At 38.2% G+C, this 25,119-nt stretch overlaps 1 protein-coding gene across 1 annotated transcript in view; it reads right to left on the bottom strand.

Moving 5' to 3' along the window:
* Positions 1-435: 435 nt before the first annotated feature.
* The window catches only part of ptgir (prostaglandin I2 receptor), a 28,913-nt gene continuing 4,229 nt past the window's right edge, over positions 436-25,119 (bottom strand). The window contains exon 3 of the mRNA XM_028044621.1: positions 436-2,591. Within this exon, the coding sequence (XP_027900422.1) occupies positions 2,352-2,591 (240 nt within the window). The 3' untranslated portion in view covers positions 436-2,351. The remainder of the gene's footprint in view (positions 2,592-25,119) is intronic.

Consider the following 25,119-nt stretch of genomic DNA (forward strand, 5'->3'; position numbering starts at 1 on the left):
TGTCATCTTGGGGCATCTTTCTACTTTACTGTGGGTCTAAAGAAATACTTGAATGTTGTTAAAACAAAGGACTGTAGATTACATTAAAGGAATACTACGATGTTTGGTTTTAATCTTACATTCAGTAAAGCTAGAAAATTAAACGCAGCAGCATAATTTATTTAATATACCTGCTCAAGAAACTTGAGGCACAACTATGGATCTATGCAAGCACACACTTACACTTAAGGGCAATTTAGTACATTCAGTTAGCTTAAGGTCTGACCAAACCATCAAGTGAGCATGCAAACTCTGCACATAGTTTAAACCCAGGACCTTCAGGCAACAGATTCAAACATAATACGTCGGATTTTCTTTAACTTTTCTTACTACAATCATTTGCTGCAGGTGGAACAGTGTTTACTAAAATACCAACAAATGTTCACTTTTTTTAAAAAAAAGAATTAACCAATACTTTAAGAAAACTTGTCAGTTTGGCATTCAGGACTTTGTTTTTCAAAATCCAGTCTAAAATTAGGCATAAGGCTTTACACCTCATAACATTCACAAGAGAAATTCTACAAGCTTGCAGACTTATCTTTAAGAGGATGTGCACATTTGACTAATTTAGCCTGAGAGGCTACAGTTTTACTGTAGAAACTCTGTAAAATCGAAAAGGCCAGATGAAGTGAGGCAAAAGTGTACTGGTCATTGTCAGGAAATGGCTACCAGGCGTCAACTTGTCAACACCTGCTATTACAAAACATTAAAACAGGAAGTGAAAATACTAACATGACTAAAAACAGGACAGGATTGGTTAGGGGCCGGTGTCTAAGAGGGGACACATGTAGAGTGTACTGTGTTTCCTGAGATGGACAATGTTTTAGTAGGAGTCAGAGCTTGATTTACTGACATTGTTTGATAATTGTTTGCTTAGCATGTTATTGAACTTGAACATGACCATATTTGATTAACTTATATTGCCATGAATATGACTGGGCACAACTGGACCAGCTTGGTTTCCTGAAAATCTGACAGCAAATTAGAATGGAAGAGCATCTTCCGATGTCACCCAGGTCATATATCCATCAAAATGACAAAGTTGAATAATTTACAGAAATTCTAATGGGAAAAAAACCCACATTTTTTTTACATTAAATAACTATTTTAGCCATTGTTAGTCAGTCATTTAAAAACAATTGAAGTTTTGAAACGATAAAGATTTCTTTCACAAGCACAAATAATGACACTGAAGGAAGCCCAATGAACACACCTTTTGAGATGAACACAACGATGATTACACAGGATTTTATAGAACTTTTACGATACATGGAGCAGAGACATTCAATAAACATTTAGATCAGCGAGTCGGTGTTTGGTCACCTCTGTCATGATCAAAACTTGGAAGAAGTAAATCTACTGATCACGTATCTGTAAACAGCACAAGTCCCACCTGAACCTCCAGAAAAATAAAATGAACACTTGACTCCATATTGTTACCACAGCCTACACTGATATCAATATTGAACAAGAAGCATATATGAAATAAAGTAGTTTTGCTCTAAACTGCCCGTTGTGATTCCTTTAGACAGAAAATGTTTTACAAACTGAATGTGGCTGCTCTCCATCATAACTAGGGTGATACTAGTATGTATTTAACATAATTTGAATCTACCTAAATGGCTGGATTCATTTCATCGTATATTTCTGGATACGAGTTGATGTGTAGTGAGATGGAGCCTCGAAAACAAACCGAATTGAGCAGAATTTGATATGAAGTAAAGCAGGCGAACAAAAGCAACTTCGGGCTGTGGTTTTGTATTAGGACTTCTCTGCACTCGAGTTTGTTGCACATGTTCTCAATCGTACTGTATAAGTCCCCACCAGTTTCTACACACAACTCATTTTAATAAGACATGCTTATCTGAAGTCACCTGTCCCTGACGATGGCTGCAGTATGACGTCAAATGCTTCAAGTGAACAGTAGAGGTCAAAAGTTTCACTGTGTGTGTGTGTGTGTTCAGAAAATAGTTGTGAGGAAAGCGATAGCATACAGTAATGCATGTTAAATATCCACAACAGTTTATCAGAGTGCATATTTGGTCACTCTGATCGAAGCAGTTGGGCTTCGGTTTATGGCACGGCTCCTTTTGCGGTGTTGAGGTGGAATGACGGTGACAGACACAATCAGAGAATCATCTGTCTCTGAATACAAGCTGTACATTCAAGATCCCTCTCACTCCAGAGGTCTGTTAAACCGTCCTTCGGACCAGACAGTCTCTCCGCCTGGACTACTTCATCCTTCCCTGCTGACGAGTTTGCTCTGGGTTGTGGTAGAGAGTCAGTTTTGTCAGTAAGTGCAGCTCCTGTGTTCACGGGTTGCGGTGTATGGAGTGGTCGAGTGGGAAAGACAAGGCGCAGTGATCCGTCGACTTCATGTCGCCTTTGCCGAACCGGCAGGACAGCAGGGAGCAGAGGTGACGAAACACCGACTTGCGGAAAATGATGAAGACCCACGGATCCATGATGGCGTTTAAAGAGTAAAAGCGGAACGCTCTGAAGTTTTCGCTGTCTCCAGAGAACGGCTTAACGGCATTCATAAAGCCGGCAATCTGAGGAGGAGAGAAGGTTATGATTAGACACAGAATTTACTTTTCATGGGTAAAAATAAAAAAATAGATATAAAACATAAATGTATTTTTGTTTTTTTTTGACGACCTGCTGCTTTGATCTCTTCTGTATGTAACCTAAACTATCAGAAATATGCAAACACCTAAGAATCAAGATGATTCACGCACACATAATGACTCCTTAAAGGTTTTTCCATCAGTAATGGATGAAGCAGAAGACCCTGCAAACGACTCTTATTTAAAATCAGCTAATGCATGTCTACTGAATAGTGTTGCTTTCCCTCACTTTTGAAAGACTGTTTCCATCAGTGGGAGGACAACTGAAACTGACAGTCGTGTTTTTCTCCAATGTACAAAAGGTCAACTCAAGGAAATGGCTTCTGATAGTCGAACTTCTTTACTGAAAACTCTCCTTTAATGTCTGCCTCACAATGAAGATCGCTGCCGGCTTCTCAGATTATTTAGCCACAACAAAGGTTGTCACATTTTCACACACTGCAGCCAAACATCCCCAGGCAGGTTTTGTTTTACCACAACTGTGCTAGTTGTTTCTTAGCAGACAAAACATTTTATCTGCAAAACAACAGCTGAAGAGACTGATGACCTGCCCGCCGAATAAATGATCATTTAATTCAAAAATCAATGTGTTTTTGGATCAGGAGAGTAAAATTGAAAAGGCGCGACCGTGTGAGAACTTACTTCCGCCTGTTTGGGAATCGTTTTTTTGTTTCGCAGGAGATGGCGACATCTGTCTTTTTCAGTAAATATCGATTACCTGACCATCTGAGGCTAAATAATCTAGATTATAATCTAATTAGTAAATGCTTTATGTATGTAATGTAATCGAAGTAAAAACACAGCTGTTCTGTGAACAAAAAGCATCACAGAGAACCAAGTAGAAGCATAGAGAAAGCTTTGGTGAAGGTTTTTTTTGTTGTTTTTTTGATTAACTTATCTTGGCTTTCCTGGCCTTTACTTGATAGTGAAACGACAGGAAAGAGGGTTTTGAGAGCAGGGGAAGACATGCGACCAAAAGGTCAACAGGACGGGACTCAAACTCGTGACGGTCGAGTGTTCGACACGGTATGAAAACTTTTACGATGCATCTAGGCTGTTGATTGTTTTGCAGTTTTCTCACGTTTCGATTTAAAAAAATGCAACAATGTTGTTTGCAGAGGCTGATGTGTCTGTAACAAATACAGTGCAGCATTTCCTGCACTGTAGCGAGATACAGTGCAGGCTTCACGCTGTGGTTTATCTAACTCAGACGCCACAAAGCGCTATCAAATATCAGCAGGCGGCTCTCTAATAAATACACATTGTGAGAATTCTGTTTCGCAACCACAAACTGACCCGAATGTGAACAATCATGACTTAGCTACGAGGTTTTCTTTTGTACAGACATTTGAAGTTTGACAGACTGTAGACAGGCGGCCCAGACAGAAGAGGCAGCAGCTGGCTGCTGAATCACCGTGGGCAGAGAGAGAGAGACGCAGCAGCTGGCCCAGGAAGCTCGCCACCTTGCTTCTCTACTCCATCAACAATTTCCCATTTTCTTCATGAAATATCCAACAAACAGTAGCCTAATTAATGACCTGTGCTGATTGAGAGCCCTTGTGCCTTGGTGTAAATGTTGTGTTTGTTGCTAGGGCCTGGATTGAAATCTAATAAGCTCAGGACAATGTGCGAGGGGCCAAATGAGCGAGTCCAGACGGAGGACAAATGAAACTACCGGAGGGACGAGACGCAGACCTGACTGTGTTCGCCGCCCCGCAGTTTCACACAGAGGGGATCGTTTGCATTGACCCGTGGAGACACCTTCAGGAGATCAGGCCGGATTTAAGCTGCGTGGATTGAATTAAAATGACCATCGTGCAGGAGGAATGGCGCTTGAAGCCTTTTTAGTGTCGGTTTGTGAGCGGGATTGCTCACGCAGCATTTAAAATCTCAAAAATGACTTTAGAGCAAGTAGAACTTGGTTCAGTTTAGATGTAATTTCTTTTGTATGTTCATCTAAAACTCCATCTGGAATCAAAGCTTTGGTTCATTCAGTCTTCTTGGCCACAACCTCAGATTAAAAGCAAGAGCGTTCGCTCACAGGGTGGAACAACCCAAATGTCCAGATGTTGTTGATTTGCTTTTAGTACATATTACTCTGGAAGTTTTCTAGTTGCAAAACCAATATTGCATCAGAGCCATTACCTAACACACTTGAGAGATGAAGTGTGAGTGAGAGCAAAACAACAAGAATCCATTTTAAATTAAGTACAAGGAAAACTGTGATAAACAAGCCACGTTAGCATCTCCCAGTTTTACCTGAAGCCTCTTGCATTTGCCACTATGAATTTTATGAGCTTTAGCCATCCAGGAAGTTACATTGTAATCAAATGTGTGTTCTTCCATTTGGAAGTTTCAGATTCATAAAAGTGCTGTCAAATTGGGCTGTCTGTTATCGATAAAGGTGCATGCACATTAAAGTAGCTCCTGCAGCTTCAAGAAAATTTAGGTAACTTACCACTTAAAAATGTGAAATAAAAGACTGAATGCAAGAAAGCATAAATCTAGCACATTTAAATTGAGACATTCAATAAAGTAGTTCACTTTTTCAATTTTTAATATCATTTATCCTGAGGGCCAAAGTCAATTCTGATAAAGAACTCAACAAAGAAACTCAGAATAAAATTCAACAAATTGGCTCCTATTAATTACTATTATTATTATTATTTTTGCTACAATCAACAATTTCAGTTTTACGTTATTTTGATGTACAATTACAAACTGAGTGGTGCATATTTTTTAAGTTGGAAAGCAGAAGGTACATGTCTTTCCAATTCTTACGTTATGAACATGAGTGCCTTCGCATTCAGCCTCCTGGAACACACCAGACGGGCAAGGCAATATTCCCTACGATGCTTGAAACTGGTAGAAATACAAAGTAAAAGCTGTAAAACAAAATCTGCATCATTTCCACCCCCGACTGTTGCACACATTTGTGTTGCTCTTTAACATAAAGGCCAGATAGAACATAGTTTGGTTTGTGGTCGTAGAGAAGTGCAATAAATGGTGTCTGTACTTAGACGGTTTCAATCCCACTTCCTCATTGTCATCAGATCCAAACGTTCACTTTAATTCATGAGGCATCGAAGGGAAGCGAGAAGTGGAAGTGGATGTTACATATGCCACTTTGTTTCACAAAGAAATGATTGAAAATCAAATAACCTTTTCCTATAAAAGATAATCAATGTACCAATAGGTCAGAGGTGTTTCACTCCTCAAAAATATAATCATTCTGTAAATTACTTTCTAGACAGAAAACAGGCCAAGAAAAACCCGTTAAATAAAGTTATCACAGCAGTAAAGTCGTCGATTTAACCAACCAGCTAGTTATCATGTCACTCTGGGTTAGCATCTGTGGTTTGTCACATGAATAATCCAAGCAGATTAAAATCATTAATCATTGTGAAAGTGTGGCTGAATAACTGATCTAGCGCCTATAGATTGGTAAATTATGTAAAATACAAAATGAAAGCCTTTCAGAAAAGTTGTTTTTCTGGCTGCTTGCTGAGAACTAATCTGTACCAGATTTGCTTTGAGTGCTGCTATGAGATCCTACAGGCTCTCCCTTCAAAGATGACTGAGAGCTATGTGTCTGTGTGCAACTACTTCCAAAAAAACACAAACTTTTCCGCAAGATATATGAGGTTGTTTTAAGTCAACAATTCCTTAATATTCCCACAAAAAAAAAATTTAAAAAAGGACCCCGTAGTTCCACTGGCAGATTATTTCACTGATAACAAGAGAAAAATGTATCGTTATAAATGAAATAATCTGCCAGTGGAACTAGTCCTTTTTAAAAACAAGCTCCTACCTCTTGCTGGAAGGTTACTTGCAAATTAGTTTTGTCTTATTTTAGATGCACTAAAAACCAAAAATACCAGGTAAGATTTTGTGTTTGTGCAGTGAAGAGGAAGGAGTAAAGTCAAGTGATGGGATACTTTACAGCAGCAGAGTAAAAAGGTTAAAAAGACATGTTTTATATAAATCCTTTACTGACGAAGGCATGAGGCAAAAATTTGATTAAGACTTTTAAAAAAAAACCGCCTCTGATAACATCAGAGAAATGAAATATCTTAGACGTCTTTGGGAACAATAGCGAGCAATCCCTTAACAGCCTTGGCTTCCGATCAAGAAGCTGCTCTGGTTCAGCGATTTGTTATTTCCACACAAAGTTATCGTCCCGCCTAATTCATCACGCAGCCTTGCCAAAAACATTTCAAACACGCGGCCGCCCCCTCGTCCCCGCGGTGCGTTTACCAACCCGGCTCTGGCTTGTGCTCCTGCATGCCACCCTGCCTCTTATGGTGCTCTCGGCGGACTTTGAGCCCCCACGGAGAGGGGAAACAAATCACGAGCCGCTCTCTTTCTGCGGGCTGTGGGGCCGAGACTGATGACATGTCAGGATCTCCTTAAACAGGAGCATAATAATGTATCACTGGGCGCTTAGAGAGCAGAGCAGAAGCAGAAAAGAAACGGGGGGCCATGCAGGTGCACTTTAAATGTTCCTATTATGAACATGCTTAAGGATATATTAGGCCTGCAAAAGCAAACGTGCTCATACACACACTATGTAAACAGTTCATAGTTGCAAACTTTCTGCAAGCTTTTTGCATGTAAAGGCCTCGGAGTTAAAGGAAGCAGAACCAATGATACAGTTACAGCACGATGCAAAAGTATTAATTTTTCACCCAACATTGTCTCGTTTTTAGCTCTGGAAAGAATGAAGAGCCCACTGCCCATTTTCATTTTTTAAAGTATATAAAGTGTAACTTCACAAGATGCTCAACATTCCTCAATTTAATTTTTTATTTTTCGCATCAGATTTCTCCTAAAAATACTGCTTCATTTTTATATTATTATGACATTGTTCTCGGATTATTTTGAGTTAACTGAAAACCTCCTGATTATTGAAAACCTCCTGATTATTGAAAACCTCCTGATTATTGAAAACCTCCTGGTTATTGAAAACCTCCTGATTATTGAAAACCTCCTGATTATTCCACCAAATATTGACTTCTGAACTCTTCCTGAGTTAAAACGTTAGTGTTGTTTTATCTAAATAAATTTAAACTTGTTTTCTTTGCATTATTTGAGGTCTGAAAGCACAGCATCATTTTTTATTATTTTGACCATTTCTTATTTTCTGCAAGTAAATACTACATTTTTGCTTAGAATTTCAGAGACATGTTGTCAGTAGTTTGTAGAATAAAAGAGCAAAGTTCATTTTACTCAAACATAAACCTATGAGTGGTAAAATCAGAGAAGCTGATGATTTTCAGTGGTCTCTTAATTTTTTCCAGAACTCCATATTTAGCTTCATTTATCTTCCAGCAGCTTCCCTGTCCCTGCTGAGGAAACACATTCGCACAGCATGATGCAGCCACCACCGTTTTAACAGTAGGCCTGGTTCATAGGACTTGTTTACCACAACACATATGGTTCTGTAAGTAGCCACCTTGGATGCTTCTCAGGTTAATTACTGATATTTTCTCATAACTGCTTTAAAATTCTTCACAGCCGCCGTTTTCCTTGGTTCTCATGTTGCCGTTTATTCAATATATTCTCAAAAAAATCCCTGAGCCCTCACTTTATTTACATACTTGTTAGGGTTAATGAGGCAGAAAAAAAGCATGTCATACTTTTCTGAGTTTTTTTTGTCAGAAAAATAAATAATGAAATACGTTGATTGTTGGTCATAGCACAACAGAATATAAAAGAAAGGCTGAAGGAGCATGAATGCTTTTGCGAGGTGCTGTGTGTTAATGACCACAAAGTTGGTTTAGGCTCTTTACAGAGAATGAAAACCAGGAAATTTGTCATAGCTTTATCACTGATCTATTTGCAGAATCCACTCTTCAAGCCAAACTGGTTATTAAGGCAAACATTTCCCTACCTTCCTAAACCATTTTGCCTGGTGTAAATGAGCACATCCTGTCAGAGACACTCAAGACGCAGACAACATGCATGCTTCAGGAAACAGACCCCATAATGGATGTCAACATTTTGCGACTCATTATTTTCCATCCACCAGTCCTGGTGGACTCTTCCTACCCATCTCTCTCTCTCGCTCTCTCTTTTACACTGATTCCCTGATTTGGTTGCAGTGCCACATCATTACACGTGGCAGGGTGCAGACAGCTGACCCGCCAGAGACAATGGAGAGAAATACTCAGCATCTGAAGAAGTCCCATATCTCTACAGACATGTTTAATGCGCTTTGTAGTGAGATTAAGGAGTAAACTCTTACAAAGGTGATAAATGGGTCGATAAAGCCTCGTTAAGTAGATTTATGGTGCAGTTTCAGTGCCAAAAATTAAGACTATTGTGAATTCAGTAGGGGCAAACAAATCCAATGCTACTGTTTGCTTATTCGTGCTAATGGGCAGCAGAAACATGTTGCATATTGAAACAGAGGCTGCATTAATCAAATGTGGGACAAAAACCTTCCTCCAACATGTGTTCAGGGAAAATTGTAGCAGACAGACAATGTGTCTGACTTCACAGAGAGCTTTTAAGAGCTTCAAAAAAAAAGAAAACGGAGGCGTTTTCTTTTCTTTCGGCCTGTCGGTAGCCCTCGTCCTTTCAGCTGCTCATCATGCATGGAGCTTTTGCTGCTGAACGTCATACAGACTAGCCACGCCACCAGTTTATCATCACCTCAGCTGAAGTACTTTCATGCATGCATTCATCTTTGAACTTTGAGAAAACGTGAAGCTTTTTTAAAAAAAAATTTTAAAGTCATTTGACAGTAAAGCAAAGGCTAAATTTCTCCAGAATATCAACCTGGACTGCAGCCACTCACACACAGTAGTGTGGGGAAATAAGTGTTGTCATTTGTTAAGTTTAAAACAACACATTTGTAACAATGACATTTAAACCCAAACTATCAACGTGGAGAAATTGGTCAACCTCATTTTTTACTCTGGCTGCTTGTGTGCCTAAAAGTTCATGTTGTTTTGTTACCTTTACCTCATGAGATACAGCAACCAGCCGCCAGTGGAAGTTCAGCAGTGATGATACTTGCGTGCGAGCTGAGTCATGTGGAAAAATATTTGCTTTCTTTTCTGCACTCTGCATATATATATGCATGTTATACATATACTTTTTATATTTTTAAGACTTTGATAATAGATCTTCCGTCTAAATAGCTATAGCGTTTGCACAATTACAGCCACCTCTTTCTCATTTTAATTTAGCAAAATCTGTAAGAAAAATAACTTCACTGGGCATCCTGTATTTTATTCTTACTTGAAAAGCAACTATCCAAAAACATACAGGTCAGGCGTTATTGTTTTTTTTTTCCTTGTTTTGCTTTTTAGATTTTTGCAGCATGTCTTTCACCCCCAGAGCTTCTTGTGGCTATATGCAGATGGTGCAGCCATAATACTTCAACACTGAAAAGATGACTGGAGGGGAATTTTCACAACCACAAAGAGAGTTGGAGATACTTAAGGTGCCGAGGGGAAAAAACGCACAGACGAGGAACGAGTGGGTGTTGTCGCCACACTACTGAGATGCTTTTTTTTTCCCCATCATGATTGCCTTATCTGTTCATTTGCACCTATCACATTGCATGTATGAGTGCAGCATACAAAAAGGGGAGAGCAAATGCTTTAAAGATAGTCTGTGGTTATCTTCAGACGAGTTCCATCAAGGGAATGACACCATTTAAAAGTCCATTAGCGACTTTCCACCTCTAAGTCAGGCTCAAGTCTGCAGTGGGTTTGTTCTTTGGCTATTAGATCGATTTGCAAAGGACGTACCAAATGGGTTTAAGGGAGAACTACAGTTTTGTGGCCATTCAGTCCGATTAACTGCCCGTAACGACAAGTGAACCCGTTCTGGGTTATGTTCACAGGCCTATACAAAGTCTTTATCAATTTCTAAAAAAGAAAAAGAAAAACAACAGAGGAAATGTTGTGTTCTTGGGTAGAATCTATAATTGGTAGCTTTTCGTTCTCATTTTGAATGTAGAGCATGGTTAGTTCTGTGAACACGGCCGGGGTTAGAAGTCGTAGGAGTTGCTGCTCGCTGAGCAGCTGAAAAAGAAAACTGCTGACGAAAATTAAAACAAAAACAAGAAGCTGCACAAAAAGAAAAAAGGGGAAGCTAATGTCAAGGAGCGAATGGCCAACTTTTGATGGAGGTGTGAGCCAATATGTAGCTAGAAGAAATGGCTGAACGAGTTGTGAAATGTCTTGCAAAAGAGCGTTAGTGTTCCTCCCGGGTTGTGCCGAAATGTCCTCATGCAGGGTTCAAACTTAAAGATTAGTGACAGGCGTAACGAAAATCTTCTTTTTGAACACAAACCAAGACTATTTGACAAGCAAAAAGAATGTGTCTTTAATGCTGGATGTTCTGTTTGTTTAATATTACTGCTGGAAATGGCTAAAAAATAATTACTTTTCAGGTTGAGATGCACATTCCCACAGAAAGCCACCTGGACGTCTGCCATGTGTGGACCTTGTCTTCTTCTTTGCCAAAAGCTGCACATATTTGAACATTATAAACTGCGTCCTTTGTTTTCACTGGCAATAAATAACATGCGCTTGAAGCAATTATGCTGCACACTGCTCCTATTTTCGTACATTTATCCAGCATTTCCATCACAGATGACGATGGCTGGCGAGTTGTGAGGATGTGATATGCTAATTTTTGTGCTCAGCATGCAAGACAAAGGGTGATGTGATCAGAAAAGCTCTATAATCTCTACATCATTTGCTGCGCTGTTGTCCAGACTTCAGTCAGAATGCCACTGTGTTCACCAGGCTCAGGACAGTGCATATTAAAAGCCTTTTGACCCGTGTTTGAATATTCTCAATATATTTTTAACTTCTGTTTTAGCATGCCTTCATACAATTTAACTAAGTGTCTTACAAAAGTAAAATATTGAAGTGGAAAGTATCAAGAATCTGGTTGCAAAAGTGGACACTTCTACTAATACTAGTGCAGGGTTTTTATTATTCTAATGGTTTGGCTCTGTTTTTGTATTTCAAACTTTCTATTTATTATTTTTGTCACTATAAAAAAAAACTTCATAAATTACAAATTGAGTGGGAGTCAAAAAGTGGTGAAATTGACTTTAAAAGTGATCTAACACACAGCGTTGTTACCACTCTGATCCAACACTCCCTTCAAAAACAAGCAGAGAAGTCCAAGAGTAGACAACAAACCTGTGCATGTAGCGTCTGCAGACTCTCATGCAGATGCACCAGTCTTCACAAGTGCCGTCAAATAAACAAGTGTCAAACTTTCGGCTTCAAAAGGGGGTTGTCTCCAGACCGGTGATGATGCTCCAGTAGCTTTGTTTGTTTTTTTTTTAAAGGAGATAACACCACACCAGAAAAACAGATATAGGTGAAAGAGTAAACACTTTTCTAAGACCTTTCATTGGTGGTTCTGATCAATGTTGTAGATTTGAAGGTTTTGTTGGGTGTTGAAAAAATGTCATTTGAAACAACATTAAAAAAAAAGCTTAATAATATTTAACTTTTCAAAATGTTCCGTTTCATTGTTTTTTTGTTGTTTGTTTTCTTAACTCATCTTGACTCAATAATGTGAAGTTTGATTTCAGGTTAGAGTCTAACTGAGTTTTTCTCGATGTTCTGATCCACAGATTTGTGTCACAGGCTCAGTGATTTGGGGAGGCATCAGCTGGGGAGCAGCACCAAACAGCATCAGAAGCAAACGGCACACAATAACAAAGATGGATTACTCTAATAGCAACACATCTGTGCTCAAAAGCAATAAGCAGACCAAATAGCAATAATGTTGCTCTCATCTAACAGAGCATTGATATATATAAAGTTATGGAACAAAGCAATGGGAAAACAGTTGCCTTCTTCTTATAGCTTTTAGTTGCAATTTAAAATGAGACTCTGGCACGTTTCCACATTATTCTAAAGCTCCTCTGTTCATTAGCATGTGATGATTGGTGTCAACAAATGAACAAAAAGGTAAAAGTTTTAAGCGATTTCAAAAGCCTTTTTTTCTTCCAGACACCCAGACTTTCTTGTAATCTTTTAAAGAGCCCCTGATAACAGTTCTCAGTGTTTCTCATGACTGTCTTTGTGCTCACACTGCTTGTACGCAATCTTTTTTTAAGGCGTGCACCGATTGCAGTTTTCTGGCCGATTGCAATCATTGAAAAAGCCTGACCTGCGGATTCCGATTTTGGCTGACACAGATTTTGTTTTGTTTTGTTTGCAATATGGATAGAGATTGCAAGAAAGTCGGGGAGTTGGCAACAGTGGAGCGACTACTGATAACGGCAAACATGCAGACATGATCTGGTGGGCCGTTCTGCCCGTCAGTCAAACTTTTCTCACGGGAAACCAGAAGAAGACGGCGGTTATTTTTAGACCTCAGCTGAAGAACTGGTGATAAGATGATGCCACTTTTTCTGTACGCCATGACCTTTTTTTTCATCTTTTTCTAAAGACATACACAAAAAACCTAATTAGTCACAGTGTGATCTCTGAAATCTTTTTGATTTTTCTCTTAATATCTTGGTTTCATTTCTTTAGAGTCATTTGATTTCCTTTTAATTTGCTCTTCAGCACCTGGACAGACGATCACCACCTTCTGCCGCATATATGGTGTGTTTATTGTGAGGTATTGTATTTCACTGCTGTCTCTCAGCCAAGTTATATAAGCTCATAAATCTCCTGCTGCTAAGGTGGAGCATCAAACAAGCATTAAATTACACATTTAGCTGTAATGTAATATCAAAGGTGTAACAATTACTGCTGACGGCTAACTGGATTAAACTTACATTTTCATTCAGCAGTTTAAAAACCGTTTCAGATTTTTATCCTCTATTCATTTTCAATTTTCAGGGGATGACGAGGATATATTGATGCGAAGCGATATGACCGCAAAAACACAAAATCTTACCAAATATTTTTCTTTTTATATTTTCTGGTACAATTAAAAGAAGGCAAAACTAACTTACAAGTAATTTTTCAGTGAGTTATGGGAGCTTGTTTTAAATTAACCATTCCTCGTTATTAAATATTTTTGATTTTAAAAAAGAACTACAGTAGACCCACTGGCATTTTACTTCACTTATAAAAATTAATTTTTTGTCATAATCTGCTATTGGAACCAGAACGTTTCCATCAGCTTTAAGATATATTTGGCTTGAAATGAGCTCATGCAACTTGTTAGTTGTTTTTCTTATTTCAAGTGTACTGAGATATTCTGCACAATAAACTATACCAAGAATACTTGGTAAGATTTTGTAATTTTTGGCAGTGTATTGTGTTTGTCCAGTTTTGAGATTCTTTTTAAAATCATCACATTCAAAGAGATGGACTACTTGACATTTAGTGGTTCCCCCTCGTTTTTTATCCTGTTTGTTCCTAATCTGTCGTGTGATTTCTATTGTGATTTCATGTAACACTCTCCGAACAATGTCGTCAAGGTGAAGAAGGGATTCTATGACATTTAATTAAACATTGTGTAGACGATTTAAAATCTCCAACTACATAATACGATGTTGACACATAGGTGTTCAAATGTTCTGCTCTTTAAATTACTCCTGTGCATTTTGAATGTGCAATGTGATCTCCTTCCCTTCACTGCAGAGTGACACAACAAAAGGGTCGCAGCCCTTGGACTGAGACACTATCCTTGGGTGTGGAGCGCAATTAATGTAATGATGTGCAAGCAAGGAAGCTGCTGAATGACAGGATAAACAAGATCTGGCACACATGACGGCAAACCAAACATACAGATATAGGGGGCCTCAAATAACTTGCAGGTGAAGGCAGAAGATAACTGCAAAAATATACGTATTTCTGCTGACTGCCTTGGCTGTAACTGTTTAGAGCTGCACCCTGACGCAGTGGGCAGCTGTTGTCTTGTTGCAAATGGTGCTGTGTTCGAGTCCCTGCCTTTTTGCAGGATTCCCTTTGTTTCCCACATGCAGGAGAGAGTCAACTCTACTCTGACTTCCTCCCACAGTTAAAAAAAGAAAAAAAAGGCTTGTTAACTTAATGGGTTTCTCTAAATTGCCCTCAAGTCTGAGAATGTGTTTATTAGTGATGAGCTACAACCCTGCAAAGACCAAGGTAGTATAAAACTGGGTGGCTATTTACAACGACCTTTATGACATGCACACACCAATTATAAAAGCATTTATATTTCAACTGATGCACTGCATTTCATTAAGAGAAATAATTCACTGCAATTGCCCAGAGGAGTGATAATGTGCTTATTTGTAATTAAAGTCTACACATCGGAGAAGACGTTCAAGGGAAAGTTTATTTATACATAATCCATTTCCAACAACTCATGCTGCACAAAGCGCTTTACAACACACCAGAAAGAAAGAAATGCAGGACAATAACGCCATTTAAAATTTAAAAGAGAATTTTAAAAGCAAAAGCAGAAATGTAATTGGAAAGGGCTATTAGGGGGATTCCCCAGTCAGTCGCTGTGAGCCATTTTTGTCAAACTGAAAGCTAAAGTTGACAAAAGTGTGTTTTCACACCAGGACGATCACACATCTGATCTGTTTCAAAGATCGGATGAGCTTTGAAAACCACCCAAACAAAACAAGCAGTCTTCCTTATGTAACAGAACAAACTGTAGTTAATTTAACCCCTTAACCGTCACCCTGAAAATGATTACATCTTATCCAGTTGCTCGATTAGGACACCGGTGTGTTCAGACCAAGCATCTCCGAGGTAAATATATTTTATACACTTTAAAAAGCGAATAATGTTGGTTTGTTGTGTGCAGAAACTGTTTGTCCCCTTAATTCATAATGGAAAACATTTTGTTTACACCAGCTTTTGATCAAAGAATCCGACTAATTATTAGTTTAATGTCTGGATTTTAATATCTATCATCTTTCTTGCAACACTTTTATGTTTTTACTGTTTTTTTCCATCTTTCCTTTGATGCACTGTAAAGCGCTTTGCCTTATGTATGATTGGTGCTGTATGAATAAACTTGCCTTGCCTAGCACAGGTCTGTCAGCAGGTTATAGTCAGACATGAATCCCTCTGTTTACCCAGATCTTAAAAAAAAAAAATCTGACTTAAGTCCAGCTATCAGTGCAACTGTAGTTTAAACAAGAAGCAAATCTGAAGCAAACGGCTGAATATGAAGTACCAAGGTCCTGAAATGGCCTAGTTGAAGCACAGAGCTAAACCTAATAGGCAAGCTTTGATCCAAAGAGCTGTGCAGAAACACTGTTACACATTACACCAAAATCTAACCAATATTGTACAGAAGAGCAGCAGGCAGCTACTCCTAAATAATCTGAGACCTCGGAGATAAAATTGAAAGAAACTATTTAAAGGCGAGATTCGTTAAAATGTGGTGACTACTTTTCCTCACAATAAGCACCAAAACAGAAATATTATGACATCCTCATGTTATACCTTGACAGAAGTTTCCAAAGGAACTGTAATAGTGTCATAAATTATCAAAAAATACATCATAGGAGTGATTACAGAATTTGATACACTGAGCAGCTATTTTACAAAATGTCTGACTGTATTTCTTGGGGAAAATTGTTTTTTTTGTTTGTTTTTTTTACTTATTTGTATTAGGATAATCAAAAAACATTTATGGTGGACAGCATGGTCATTATATTCACAGAATGATGCATACTACATGAGTTTAACGGGACCACATTAAATCTTAACCCATACTGGTGTTTTAGAAAACGCAGATCAAATTTAGCACCAAGATAAACTTATGCCGTGTGTGAGTTTTCAAACTCTGTCTCGGTTGTTGAAATATCAAAATTTTCTTCTCAAATGTTTATTATTACCAGACAATAATAGCCTGGCTCAAATCACCACTTTACAAAGTTTCTTTTTGGAATCATCATGTAAGCAGAAACATCAGAGTATAAAGATTTAGTGCGATCATTAAATAGGCTTGTGGCTTGTTCTGGAAAGAAACTCTCTTTTCTTTCCTGCGATCATTGATATGTTTTCAAAGGCTTTTATGATGCAATAACAGTAGAATATGTGGAAAACCTCTGTTTTAGGAGGGAAAAAATAGATTATTCGTGGGACTATGAATACTAATGAAAAATATGGTGAGCAACCAACCTCCTGCTCTCTCCACTCTAATCAGTGTTTTCACTAGAAATTACTCAAAAACTGGAAAATGAGCCAAAGTTGCGAAGTATGATTAAACTCGCCATGTTCCAAAGTTTCAGCCTCACTTGTTTTTATGTATGTTTTGGGTTTGCTGTGAAACATCTTTCATTTTGTACAAGAGGCAACTTAAAAAAAAAGAAAAAGGTATCATTTCAGGACCTTAAAGGTACAGCCTGGAGGATCTTGGTAGCTGCTAGCAAATAATATGAGTCGTAATTATCTGAATGTCATCCACTTCACCTCGTTTGTCTTCATTGCAAACAAGAAAAAAAAGCATGGTAGCCTTGTTTCAGTCAGCAACAAGTGGAGGAGGGGCAGCACTGCATTACTCTTATGTCAAAAGGAAGACACAACCACTGTCCTCTGGCACTTACTTTTAGACTTTTAATTGAAATGACTCCCAGTCAGTGGGATGGTATAGCAAAGATAAATAAACGTGGAACTGTAACTTTTTGAAACTTTGGCGCCACTTGACACCAGTATCAAGTCACATTACAGGAGCCATTGCAACTTTTTTTTGAGAGAGAAATAGAGAAAAATAAAAGAAAAATAAAATATTTAAACTCAGGCTAAAAAGAAATATTTTGTCATGCATGGCTTCAAACAAACAAACTTAAAAGACAAATCAAACTAAATGGATCATGAACAACAAAGCTGGCAGGACTGTAACCTGACGACAACCAAAACATTCGATAAACATTTGAGCATGAATGGGAACACATACACAAACATTTAGGCACCGTGCCTCTCTCCGTTAAAAAAAAAAAACAACTCTTATTGTTCCCCTTCACAAAGCAAGCTGCTGATTGCAGAGCATCATCTTTCCTGGGAAGTCCGGATGGAGCGCTTAAGTCTCAGCAGCAGCAGCACCTGGAGCACAAAACCAGATGGGAACACAAAGCAGTCACAGAGTGTGTCTTTCTATATCTACGCCACACCACTCCCACGGCGCGCAGAGACATCCGATATCTATGGTCAAGGGATATTCTCCACCACTGTGACTGGATTCGATTTCCATTGTGCTTCCTTTTCTGGGAGCTAAAATTAGCTTGGCATCAATGAGGATGCTCCAGTCCTTCCAATATACCACAGGTCCTGTGGGACCATTAAAGGAAATCGTACTACTGTAAAGACAACATCCTATGGGATAGAATAGAATAGAAAAGAAAGTGGCAAGAAATCAAAGAAAATAGAATTGCACAAGGATGTAATTTGTGTGAAACAGAATGAAAAATAAGAGTAAAATTCTCTACAGTAAGGGCAAAATTTCAAGATTAATGTTAACAGTTACTCAAAAAAAAAAATCACACTCCCTTCCAAAGGAATATGCAACTGGGTAAGTTCATTTAAAAAATTTTAAATGTGCATCATGGGCAGCATTAAAAGACAACAGACTAATAAGTGACATTTTAAAAAATTGTGCTGTCTCAACACCTGATTGGAAATCTCTGAATTTATGTAGCTTTCAATCAAAGTGGACAATGTGTAAGCAGGGTTGGCTGTACTGGCATTTATATGATCCCTCAAAGATGGCTCATTCAATCAGTCAAGTTTATTTGTACACACCGTGTTCCAAATTATTATGCAAGTGACATTTTCTCAGATTTTCCTAAATGGTCAATGCAAATGATGGTCAGTATAATTTTCAAGTCATGAACTATTACAGTATAAATCAAATTTTACTGAACAAAGCTCTCAATGAGAACAGTAGTTGTTCAAAAATAAAAAACTCAAAATGCAAAATGTTCCAAATTATTATGCACAGCAGATTTTCTAAACATTTTATGGATTATAAAGAACTGCAAACGGCCATTCTTTGAATGTGCAGCATTAAGTGGTCACATGTACTAAAATCAAAAGCTATTTCAATCAAAAACATCTTAACAGACCAAGTTACATGTTAACATAGGAGACCTTCCTTGACATCACCTTTGATATACTTTGCTGAGGTCATTTTCACACCATCAGGGACTCTGAAGGGGCCGACCAATGATTCTCTCCCCATGATTTCAGCCCAAAGCATGACTCCACCACCTCCTTGCTGACGTCACAGCCATGTTGGGATGTGGTGACCATCCACCACCAATCCACTACTGCATCCATCTGGACCATCCAGGGTTGCACAGCGGTCATCAGTGAACAAGTCTGTTTGAAAATGAATCTTCATGTACAGTGGGTCCACTGCGACCGTTTCTGCTTGTGAGCTCTGGTTAGGGGCCCAATAGTAGGTTGATGCACCGCAAGCCTCTGGAGGATCCTCCACCTTGAGGCTCCAGAGGCTCCAGCAGCTTCAAATAACTGTTTGCTGCTTTGTAAGGGCATTTTAACAGCTGCTCTCTTAATCCGATGAATTTGTCTAACAGAAACCTTCCTCATTTTGCCTTTATCTGTACAAACCCATCTTTGTTCTGAATCAGCCACAAATCTCTTCACAGTATGATAACGCTTCAGTTTTCGTTAAATATCTAATGTTTTCATACCTTCTCATATGGCACTACACTATCTGATGATTTTCGTCAGCAGAGATCCTTTCTCTTTCCCATATTGCTTGAAACCTGTGGCCTGCTTAATAATGTGGAACATCCTTCTTAAGTAGATTTCCTTTAATTGAACCAGACAAACTAATCAACCCAGCTCTCTGAAATTAATTATAGTGATTCAAAGAGCCCTGACACACAAAACCATCTATAAATTTAATAGCACAACAAAAAATTTAATCTTTATGACACTTAAATCCAATTTGCATAATAATTTGGAACACGGTGTATAGCACATTTCATCCACAAGGAGGTTCAAAGTGCTGTACCTCATAAAAACACAAAAATACCAAGTCATACAACATGCAGCCTCACTGTGGGATAATACTGGTCAAATGTTCAGCCACACCACAAAACCACATAATCAATACTCTAAAAGTGCGACTATAAGAGGAACTTACTGCATATGATGTAATGTTTCTCCACCAACCTGAGCACACATTTCTTTGTGAAAAAGAAATGATCTTGTTTTGGAATTAAACAGATATGGTATTGATATTATCGATATTTTGGATCGATCTGCCCATCTCTAGTTTACAGGTTGCACTTTACTCTGTGTCTGCGCCAAGAAAAAACGCACCACCAGCCAATCAGAGTATTCCTTGCAAATACTGCATTCGCTTGAATAAATAACTACCAGACATTAACAAAATGGAAGATCTTAGGAAAACACAAGAACATGTCATACAATAATACTTGAATTTTGTACCTTAATTTTTAGCTAAACATAAAAATTATCATCATTGTCTGTTTTAGCTAATATTTATTTTATATTACTTTTAAATGTGAACAGTGTTGCACAGTTTGTATTAACATCTACATGTTGATTACTTAATTAGTATTTTACTGAAGTGAATGAAATTTCTTCTTATCTATTTAAGTTGTACATTTTTTTGTGTTTGCCTTTTTGAAGACTTTATAGTTGGTGTTACAGTAATGTCAATAATATCTACCAATTGTGTGTAGCATGAATGAGGTAGTCATATTGTCAAATTTCCTTCAACTTCTAACATTTTTTAACACAAAGACACGGTAGATCCCCCAGCACCTTCACCACTGATTAGTAAGTTTTCTATAGAAAACCCTGCATCACCCACTTGATAATGTCACAGTCATTTTTTTCCCCACATCTGTGGCAATAAAAAGAAACTTGAGTCATTATCACTCTCTTTTGGCAAGAATCAGCCTGTTTTCAGACTTGAATCATCTTTGACCTTTGCAGATTTGGAGAGATTTCTTAGCCATCACCGCTCTTTCACTTGATCTGGATCCAGCTGGCTGCGGGTGCCGTCATCCAGTGACTCTACTTATTCCCACTTGTGTTTGGGAGGGGACGTCACTGTTAACAGACTTTTGTGGCTCATGGCCTTTTGTAATGAGGAATATATGTGCTCTGGTTAACAAGGAAACAAACGCTAATTTGCATAAACAAAGTAAAGTTGGCTGTAGAAGCAGAACCTCTAGCAAGTAGGTTGTTAATTGCAGATAGGGCTTTGCATCTCTTGCTTTTTCTTTTCCCAGGTAGCTTTACTCTCCAGGTTTTTCTTATCTTGTTCTCAATTGACATTTCCCCAGAGGTCCATGTGCCATTGGATTTGGTTTGCTGGATTTTGTTTTTTCTTATCTTTATTTAGAAGGTAAAACTCAAACATATATCAATGCTTACATTAAGGATATTTAACATCTGGAGTATATAGATTATAACAATGGTGAAAGGAGCTGTAGCAGGAAGCTACACATCGTTTCCTATCTGAACACAGAATAACAAACTAATGTGCTTAAAAACTGCATTTACGTTAGTTAGGTTACAAATAAGAAAAGCTTCCTGAGAATCTCTATTGATTCTTCCATTTCCAGGTCTCATAAATCTCTTCACCATAGATGCCTTTTCACGATCAGAAGGATCCGCAGATGTCATGTCTAGACTTTGCTTAGAAGACGGATCATTTTCGGATCCAAGTAAAACCTATAAATAGTTGAAGTAATGTATTTCAGAAGTTGCTCTGTCAGTGAATGCTCATTCTGAAACAGCAGTGCAGCATAATGGAGGCATTAAAGCTATTCTTATCTGTGTAATACTTTCCCTTTCCAGCCAGTGGAGTAGTTATTTAGTTTATGGATCGATATGAGCCTTCCTGACATTTTATCTTACGTATGCAGCGATCAATACAGTATGTCTGCTAAGTAAGTTAAGTATATATACACTAATGGAAACTTTTTATGAAGTTAAAGAAATAAGGTGATCAAGATTACCTAAAAATGCTACATTTCATATGTTTTTTCATTTAATGGTGCTAGAAAAAGAAAGATCTGGAGCCATTTTTCCCAAAAAGGAAGTGGCACCAGGGAACACTTCATCGATCCTGGTATTGATTACTGATTTATAGCCCAATGGGAGCTTTGTGGTTCTCATGGTAACATTTATTGGAAGTAATGAGAACAATCAAATCAAAAAGCTTGTAAGTTCTGATATTTGTTTTAATTTCATATAAAACACAAAAGCTGAGAACTTTGTAATGTCTAAATTGGTCAGAGCGATCTTGCTTTAAAGACCCTCTTGTGGGGAAAATAGACCTTCAGTGATCTACTGTTTATCGATTTTGACTTTTAAAGCATTACTTTGATAAATTTAACAAGCCGTGACCACATATTACCTCTGGTAATACATTTTTAAATACGCCAATAACTCGAGTACAACAAATAATCAAAGGCTTCTTCCGGGAACAAACAAATTAAGTGCATTTTTCACAGATCCTCTCAAGTAATAAAATTCATCACATCAACTTTTACTGCTCAATAACACTTTAGCGGGGCCAACTAGTGTAATGACACAATACACTATAAATCAAACAGAGGTGGTAGGTAAGATACGGAGACAAGCCTGAGTAGTTGAACGTATATCAGACACACAGCAGCTGTAGCTGACGGATAAAGCTTTATGCCAACAACTATCGCCACAACTGTCTTTTACCACTTCCTTGAACACAACATCCCTGGCTGTGAAGTTTGACTTCGAAGTAAATCTTCCCCAAGTGAAAAAGCTCAACAAGATGACTTCTAGTTTCCACAAAGTAAACAAGGGTCTGCTGAAAGCTGAACTCTAAAATCTGAAAATACTATTCACAGATGAGAACCAAAAAAAATACGATAAATCTTCTCTCTGATCATATAATTATTCTTCTTCTTCCCTGCCAACGTTATGGTGAAAAAAGACACCATTTACTCTCTTTTCCCTGCTTTTTTCCTTCACTATTCTGCATCAGTATAGTGACAACACTGGCACAACTCTTCTCTCAGAGGCACAGCGGGTTACAAGAACTTGCTGTACGCATGCAAGGATAAACCGGAAACACACGGTTGTTTCATGGTTTTGTGGTTTGCTCTTGCTGTGTTCACTTAGAGCAATAAATAAGGATGCAGCATTTAGTCTTCCTGTACATGTCAAGAGAAAAACTTGTTGTAATAAATTCAATGTGAGCAACACAAAAACATCCCACTAAACTGAATCAGACATTTCTCCCCCCACCCTTTCCCTTTCCAGCATCTGTTGCGCTGTGAGCCAAACCAATGGGTGTTAATCACCAGCTCTCATCTGTCTGGAAAAAGTTATTGTTGCTTGTACGTGCAGCATCAGGGTTCGCAGCGTGACTAGTGCGACTGCAAAGATTTACACGTACAAACAGGCACAGAAACCTCTAGAAATGTGTCCGGGCTCGGTATAAGAGTGATAAATTATTTAAAACATTACAAACGTGCTGGAAACGCAACTCTACACTCGATTTCCCGAAACAAGGACTTGTGGTCCTTAGCAAGTCCCGAAACCCGTCTGTGATTTTGTCGAAAGTCACATCGCAGTGTTTTGTATAGACAACTTTCAACAATCACAACCTATGCACAGCAAGCAAATCGGTACTAAAGGCTTTGCACATTATTTTGTTAGTCAAATCTAGGTTTTCGCCAGAGACTCAGCATTTTTTTTTTTTCACCATTTGATTTCACATTCAGACTGAGTGAGACGACATTACGTCAGTTTGTGTTATGTGGCCCCTCCGGCTTGCTGTGCTCAGATTTCCTGTGCTCAAACACCTTTCACTGGGCAGAGAGCAGCTGCTAATCTAGATTTAAAATCTATTAAGTCCTGGTCAAGATCGGCCGAAATGATCAGAGTATGACGAGAACAGGAAAGCAACTACAATAAAAGTGTTGTTAAAATCAAAGTGGCCAAAAATTAAATCAACGGTATATCAATGACATAAAACACTTGCACTCAAAAGGCTGACAGAAAATCCTTGTAAAAAGCAGGAAATGAAGCAGGAAGCCATTCTTTGTTTTATCTGTACACCATCAACAGAAAACACACTGAACTGTATAAAGAGTTTAAATATCAATGACTCATTAAAAAAAGAGCTAGCCCTCTAGCATAGCGTACGCTGAGATGTTTAGCTATAGTTTAGAGTTATTTAAGACTGTGACTGTATGGGTAAAGTAAAATACATATTAAGAAATAATTGTTAAAACTACCTTTGTCTTAGTTGAAGTGTTGTCAGAACATTTTAATATCAAAAATAACTTGGAAAAATAACAAAAAAAGCTATAAAAATGCTGAATCATTTCCAAACTATCCAGACCAAGTTATTCTTACCCTCTTTAGATCCTGAGCAAACAATGACAAACCAGAGTCTTTAGGAAAACTAAGTTTAGTTGTAGTTGCAACACTCGAGTGCACGTGTGAGCAAGTAGGATCCTACTTACTCATTAACCCATGGACTCAAGGAGTTGCATAAATAGAACATGAAGCAGGTTAAAAGACCTCAAAAAGCAACAAATGATTTTGATCCAAAGTAATTGAAACAGAGCTCTAATCCATCTGCCACTCTGAGAAGGATTAGACATTTAAAAAGTGTTGGTTCTCCAACAAGCTACAATGAGAGCCAATATTAGCATTTGGGAAAACAAAAACGGTGAATCTCCCCAAAAGTTAACAATTAATCAAAATGAATAGCGTTTGATCAATTGAAACATATTAGCAAAAGTAAAACAGAAAATAAGTGCACATGCATAATTGCAGCTGCTTTCTTCACCAAGTTAACTCCACCTTAGAACTAAATATCTGTCATTGTCAGGAAGGCAGAGTTACGTGCGATATTGATATTTTGTATTTTATTTTTGCTGAAATTCAAATCAACATAAGGCACAAAAACACTCGGGACATTTCCAGATCCAAATCTCTTTTGACACAAACGCCTCACTGCATTACTGAAATGCTTGCAGGCACCAAAGTTGGGGATTCCTGAATCTTACTCAGACAGATGAGAATACTTTGTCATCACTGTTTATTTTCCCCTCTGGGTTTTTCGACAGTGATTTAGGTCAAATACCGTCATGAGCCAGAACTGAGTCAAGCATCCAGGCACAGACCACAAACGAGCATATGGCAAAAACATGAATCGTTTTTATTGCTTTTCGAAACTAATTTATCACTAAAAAAGATGGCACCCATACAACAAAAGCAAACATTGTTTTACTATGAAACACATGTCTATGACGCATGTTACGCTCATTAGGCCAGCCAATGATTTGACCTCAGATTCCAACAAAAAGGAGAGCAACCTTCCACCCCGGTGGAGAGAGGCAGGACCAGTCCTCCAGGGTTTTCAGGTTAGGTCCACTCCCCTAGAATAGGAGCAAACGTGAAGCTTACTCCTCAAAACAAACTCGCACATTTGCGCCGCACTCTCAGACACACCTAAACACAACACAGCCGTTAAAGAGGCTTAAATTGTGCCTACA

Source organism: Xiphophorus couchianus, chromosome 18 (genome assembly GCF_001444195.1).
Source record: "Xiphophorus couchianus chromosome 18, X_couchianus-1.0, whole genome shotgun sequence".
Lineage (NCBI taxonomy): Eukaryota > Metazoa > Chordata > Actinopteri > Cyprinodontiformes > Poeciliidae > Xiphophorus > Xiphophorus couchianus.